Source organism: Dendroctonus ponderosae, unplaced genomic scaffold, assembly GCF_020466585.1.
Source record: "Dendroctonus ponderosae isolate FM_Combo_2020 unplaced genomic scaffold, Dpon_F_20191213v2 Dpon_F_20191213_2, whole genome shotgun sequence".
NCBI lineage: Eukaryota > Metazoa > Arthropoda > Insecta > Coleoptera > Curculionidae > Dendroctonus > Dendroctonus ponderosae.
In genome coordinates this window covers 10680236-10686887 of record NW_026018165.1, presented here as the reverse complement: position 1 = coordinate 10686887, position 6652 = coordinate 10680236, and the positions used below count along the sequence as shown (strand labels likewise).

General features: G+C 32.9%; 1 protein-coding gene across 2 annotated transcripts; it reads right to left on the bottom strand.

The window, feature by feature from the left end:
* Positions 1 to 1187: 1187 nt before the first annotated feature.
* LOC109536821 lies at positions 1188 to 2280 on the bottom strand. Of its 2 annotated transcripts, none has more exons than XM_019903225.2 (3): positions 2165 to 2280; positions 1923 to 2101; positions 1188 to 1476 (listed from the first exon to the last, which is right to left on the bottom strand). In XM_019903225.2, exons 1-3 carry the CDS (start codon positions 2229 to 2231, stop codon positions 1285 to 1287), a joined length of 438 nt encoding a protein of 145 aa, XP_019758784.2. In that variant the 5' UTR covers positions 2232 to 2280; the 3' UTR covers positions 1188 to 1284. The 2 variants fall into 2 exon arrangements, with proteins under 2 accessions (XP_019758784.2, XP_019758785.2); XM_019903226.2 differs by having other exon boundaries at positions 1923 to 2080; positions 2165 to 2277.
* Between the last annotated feature and the right edge of the window lie 4372 nt (positions 2281 to 6652).

The following is a 6652-nucleotide window of genomic DNA, read 5'->3' as shown; positions in this document are numbered from 1 at the left end:
GTCATACTTAAGAACAAATTCACAACAGTTTCCCCAAAGTACATCGTACCATTTTTCCGATATTTGAAAAAAGAAAAATGTTTTTGAAGAGCTTTGACCATTAATTGCAGAGGAGCCAGACATTTTTTGTTAATAAGAGTTAGGTCAGATCGTCTTCTTTTGATTCAAAGAATATCGCAGTACCCTTCTGACGGGACGCCCTGTATATCTTGTGCCTCTACCTTAAAACTAATGTCTCAAAAATAAAATCCATTTTATTTTATCTATACTTTTTCCTGGGATTGGATGAGATGGATTCTGGGTAACACAGAACATATTTCTCCATACAAAACTAATGCACGGTACCTTGCTACATCTAAAATTTGAAGTTTTTATGAGTACTTACAGATATCGTAGCTATAAAAATAAAAAATCAGAATTAAGTTTCGAACGAAATAAATTGGAAAACTATTAATTAAATATTTTATAATTTTAAAACGATATTAGACATTGTCTACTTCAGTTCGTACCATATGGAAAACTTTTTTATTATTAATTTTACAAAAAAAGTTATTTTTCATATAAAGTTCTGCTTGGTTCAAAACCTAAAATGCAGTCTTCAGATATTCCTGTTTGTCAGTCGCATACGAGGTATATCATATCGGAAACTGTTACTTAGAGTGTCTCAATTGAAATAGCAACGTTAATGATATACTTTGATGTAGGCGGTAATGAAGTAGGTATATGAAAAATACGCGTATGAGATCCAAAAATCTTAAATAATCAAGAGTTTTCCAGCATATACGATTTCCAGGCAATCTGATTTGTGTAGAGTGCAAACTCTCAGTCACTTTTCGCCATTATTGATTAATTAATTAATAAGTGCATTGCTGAGATGACATGAAATGGTTTGGACTTCTGTTGGTCAGTCGGCATAAAACATGTGGGTGCTATTTTATCGTTTGCTCAAAAAACTGAAACTAAACTTTTTATGGCCCAATGAACAATATTTTTCAATGTATGAAATCCAGATTTTACGACAAACAACCATAGAAAATAATTTACAATACAAACATTACAATACACTTGCATTAGGAACCACTTTTACCCCAAATATAGTGAAATAATTTTTTAATTTACGTAGCGTAAAGTTTTATTTAAAAAATTAAAAAATAGTCATTAAAGAAGCTAAAGTGAAATATAGCCGATGATTTAAGAATAATTTTATTTAAGGTTACTTTAGATTTAAAACAATCCGTTTCAGCTCATAGTATTTACAATTTGCTACAATTCCAAAAATGTAGTCTAGTTTACACATATATCTTTTTCTGCAATATTTCCTGTACGGTTTGATTTCAATTTAGTCGTCGAAGGTAAAGTGGCTGTGGATAGTTTCGATTTTTTGTTCAGCTTTTCAGCCATTACTGCATCACCAATCGCTTCTAAAGCTGCTTTAGATAAGATGCTATTCAGATCAATGGATTTTTCAGGGACATTCTAAAAAGTCGCAATCGGAAGTTTTCAAAGTATGTTTTTATATGACAGTTATTTTAACCACCATTAAATTAACTGAAATTGCTGACCCTGGATTAATTTTATTTTTTATTGTATGTTTAGTTAACACAACTGATATATTTACTTACACCTCAGCAGGATTTTTAGTTTCAACAAAATTGTTATTTTTATTTGATCCACCCCCAGTAATGATAAAAGGTGTTTAAAACAACAGCAATGACATGCTAGAACAAACGACCCCAAATTATTGATCTAAATATTGAAGAAATAAAGTATTCAATACTGAACCTTTTAGTTTAGTGTGTTAACATAAACCTGAAAAAGCACCCACTCAATCTGGGAAATCATCAGGAATTTAATAAAGAGCAGCAATAAATTTTTCAAATAAATTGCTTCAAACAATTAAATTATTAAAGAAAATATTTCACCTTTAAATGGGTGGGGGATTTTACTGCGACATCTGAAATCGCCTCCAAACTGCTCCTTTCGCTATTTAAAAGATAAGAGTGTTTCGACGTCGAATTAACTCTTTTTGGTTGAGCCTCAGCAGTTGTTTTATTGGTTGTGTTCATCGAGGCTATTGATCCTGTTATAAATTTGAAAAAAACTGATAATCAAAACGTTGAAAGAATGAGTGATAATGGAAAATTGATATTTAAAACTTTATTACCTGCTTCAGTCAAGCTGTGCAAAATAAACGAAAGTAGACAAAGGAAAAAAATATTTGAAGTCATCATGAAATCTATAACTCAAATCTATCAAACAGACACGTGAGGTAATTCGGACAGAACCAACAATACCACTTCTGCCACATTCTTTTGCTTGGTGGGATTGACCCACTTGAGTAGTTAATATTCATTAATGAAGATTTGGATAGATGGTTTCAAATATAACTCAAATTTCCTTTATTCTAATGGCTGCAAAGCTTCTGGGTACAAGTTAATCAGATGGATACAAAAACCTATGAATATTTGAGTTTTAAATGAATTAATATGATATGATATGAGATGATATGTGCACTATCGTTTGCTGCGTCTAGGAACCTTTCACATGGAAGGAAATGCTTTTTGTAATGATTTCGTATTTACTTTTTACAAGCAATTCAAATATGTGTGTTAACAGACAGGGACAATAATGCTGTAGCTGAAGACCTGACAAGTCCTGCTGCCACGCAGGCACAGGTGCCCAATTTATATTCTATTAATTCGATCTATCATTGCCTGAAACTACATTCAGGGTAACAAAGGGGACGGAAAACGACCTCATCAACCATAACTCTAATGAAAAATGATAATTTGCGGCTGCTCCAAAAGGCTTTTTCCAATATCAGTTAACACCGGGGTGCATTTTGGGCGTTCCATGTCTAAAAAATGACCGGGTCAGGTATTTGACAATGCTGTTTAGAGGCCGGGAAGTCATTAGTCATTTGCCGGAATTTACATAATATTTTTCGTTATCATTAATAAACATATCCAACAGTGGTAGCTCCTTTTTTCTGCTGCATTAATCGCTAATGTTTATTTTCCTTAAGATGACATTCAACGATGGTTTGTAGTGTTTGAGCTGAGGGTAATCAGTGCACAATAATATGACTAAATAGTTCGTGTAAAACTGGCATACTGCACAAGTGATTCTTGAAAAGAAAACTTATGCAGGCGCATTTTTGTAAAGAAATTAGAAAATGTAAACAATCCCATACATGTAAAAAAATTCCGATATTATATAAAAACAGAAATAATAGAAATTCAGCTTCGATTGTAAAAAGAACCACGCTCTACAAACCTAAACAGAAAACAGTAAAGTAAGAAATTGGACAATAGATTAAAATGTTGAACTAAAGCGCATAGTGACGATAAAAATGTCTTCATTAAACATTCTTTAAAAATCAATCAATCAAATGATATGCAAAGCGAAGGAATGACTGGAAATCTGAATTTTCAAGGCAAATTTATTTTTTAAACCTATACAATTATGTTGTTATTGTTTGTGCTGTGTATATTTTTTGTATTCCTAAAATAGAAGAAACCTAATTAAGAATTAAATTTGGAATTCTAGTATTATTGCAGTTTTTAGTTAACTCATTTTGGTTATTGATTGGACTGTTTCTCTCGTTATTGTTATTTGCCTATGCATTTCAGAAAACCAAAAAATCTAATTTTTAAAGCAAAAAACTGAAAAGTTAAGAAATGGTGAAATGCATCGAAGAGCTCAAGATTTCGTTACTTGAGACAATTTTGATGTAGCGATTATGTTAAAATACTTAAAAATAAAAAATAGTTAAAATACTTTAGGACGACGTTTTATTGATTCATGAAGGACCAAAACAGGGTAAAGAAATTTTGCAAAAATAGATAAACGAGTTGAAAACTGGCCAGCACTACATTGGTTTAGCAGTTGTTTAAATTTCCTACGCAACTATTTTAACGTTGAAGCTGCGTAAAAATGCAACTTTGTATGTCTAATTAATTTTATATTGTTCTAAAAATTTACGTATTTTAGTGATATTGCGTAAATACTTCAAAGCCAGGAAAATCATGCAGCATTATACCGGTTATCTCTGTATCTAATACCAGAAAGAAAAAATTATCGAGTGGTGCAAACTACAAACACTGTGACAGAAGCTTAAAAGCATCGTGAAGTTTTGAACTGGATCACTTATGATTGCTGCGAGGCATTTTATTGCTGATTGAAGCCTTATCTAGTCCAGTTCTTTTTCTATTTTTGCAGTGGTTTTTACAAACAACTACATGTACAATTTCTACAAGGTGGAGGACAATTCAACTATTCTGAAAGTTTGGCATCCTCTCAACTAAACAAAATGTAGTTTTTTTGAATTACAACTCCAGAGGCGTAAAGATAGACCGAATATCTCAAGGCAGTTTTGAAATTTTTAGTATACTATTTTTATTTACAGGGTGACGCAAAAAAGCAACTTTTTGGAAAAATGTGTCCTACTCGGCCGATTTTCAACATCTATAGCTCATGTAGCAGCTGAAACCTCATAATCGACTTCAAAATTCAATTTATAGGATTGCATTAAACGTTATCCAGATCAAAAGAGCACCCGAATTTCGGGATTTAATAGAAAAGTTTCAATTAGAGTGAGAGAAAAATCCATTTATTCATGTCACCTTCTAAGCCATGAGTTTTAAATCTTGAAAATCGCCCCAAAAACGTAAATGTTGTCACTGCAAGACTAAAAAGTGTATTTTTTAGACTATCCTGTAAGTCAACAAGATACTTAAGCAAAAAAAATAAAACTTTTGATATATCAGGCCTACCTTTATGCTTCTGGCGTTAAAATCTTAGAATTTTTTGACATGACAAACTCGCAGAAATGCTGCATTGTTTCACATTCTACCCCGTAGGAACTTTGTCTGATTTTTGCAAAAAAAAGCTTTAAATATATCGCGTATATCGCTTTAAATAAAAGTTAAATCGCTTTGCAGCAATCAGATGTTTCAGTCAGGACAAGTAACTTTTATTTTGTTGAATAGTTTAGTTCGATAATTTGGAAAGGTATTTTGCTGCTGATTGCTCATTTATTTTTAGGAGTGCTTTCTAGTGACGCAACAAAACGTTTTTATTATTTTATTTAATAACGTTTTTATTAATTTATTTCGTAAACCAGTAATTTGATGAGTACTTACAATCCAACACAATATTTATTTTTACTATTACACTTGTCAGTTCCATCTAAGTGTGTACGTTATCCGAACACTCTGTATATTATCATACTTTCACACAAATTACATGATTAATTTTTTCAAATAGAGCAGCATTTTTTTACTAAATCTCATACTATACGCCATTTCAGAAATTGATTAACTTACTGTATTTTACACAATATTGACGTGGTCTTCAAGATGAAAAATGATTTCGCATCAGTTGTTAGTGGGGAAAAGTATCCTCACACATTCTTCAAAATTGAAAAACTAATTAGGTCCAGTCCACACTTTTAATAACGACCGGGCGATAATTCATACATCGGCCATAACGAGACAGAAGAAGTATTTTTGATTACAGCGTGGCAGACTTTTTGTGTTGGGAACGCAAATGAGGGACTGCTCATTTTGAACACTCAGTAGGGGGTCGCATTTTGCCGAGGGCCAAACTCGCTTTATATATGGGGATCTGTGGAAGGCACAGCTTTAATGGTTGGTTAAGATGATCCGATGGAAAAAATATCAACATTCGTTACGGCAGGAAGATCTGGAAGCAATCTTTTCCCACTTCTATAAGTAATAAAATTGAATGAAGTTCTTGGCGCAATTAAGCGAACAAGTACATCAGCTATACCTAATTTCCTTAATGGAAAGTGAAGATTTTATAGGGTTATTTGTCTTGGCGTCATCTTGAAGCGAAGTGTGTTCATCTCCTGCAGGTATGTATCGATGTTTATTCTTACTTAAAAATAAAATATTGTATCATATTCCTCAGCATTCTTCTCACGTGATTAAAGGTCTCGTACCAAAAAGTCGTCGAGTAACTCGATATTTCTTCCCCAAAACGAAACCGCAAGCTATCATTAAGATTTTATGTTTTATTTCGGAGAAACCTACCGAAAAATCAGTTATCTTTTATCAGAACGCGAGGGAGGAACACCAATGATGTATACAAAGGCCGGCACGACACCTATACTTAATCGTCTCCAGGGGCGGATCCCAAGGGGCCACCTCGAGACGTGGTGGCTTCGGGATACCACGACTAAGCCTGTAATTTATTTGCGATACTACGCAAAGGATGTTCATTTTCCTTCTAGAACGATTTATATTAGGAGATCAAATGCTTAGGAGCAAATAATCGAGGCAGTCATGAAATATTCCATTTTAGTTTGTGAACTAGGACAAATACAGTTTTATGTATGGTATGTTGTAGATTATGTGATTGTCCAGTGTCTAGGATTCGATATGCGAGCATTATTGTCGATATCGTGGTTGCTCCATTCAAAAAATCACGAACTAATCGTTAGGGTCATCAGGTTACATTAGATTCTTATGAAATGGCAGAGGTTCACTCAGACGAGTCAATCCAGTAGATTGATAAATTAAAACGTCAATTGTGAATTTTTCAACCGAACATTTTTTAAATAGTTTTACAGTTACTGTTACTATAATTAAAACAGCATATAACATGTGATATTGTAAAGCGATCCTCT

What these genes read in the sequence shown, in the direction of transcription:
- LOC109536821 (XM_019903225.2), bottom strand. Translation starts at nt 2,231, where the DNA reads ATGATGACTTCAAATATTTTTTTCCTTTGTCTACTTTCGTTTATTTTG. An exon ending in GCACAGCTTGACTGAAGCAG is followed by an intron (nt 2,102 to 2,164) that starts GTAATAAAGTTT and finishes TTTGATTATCAG; the next exon opens with TTTTTTTCAAATTTATAACA. An exon ending in AATCCCCCACCCATTTAAAG is followed by an intron (nt 1,477 to 1,922) that starts GTGAAATATTTT and finishes GCGACTTTTTAG; the next exon opens with AATGTCCCTGAAAAATCCAT.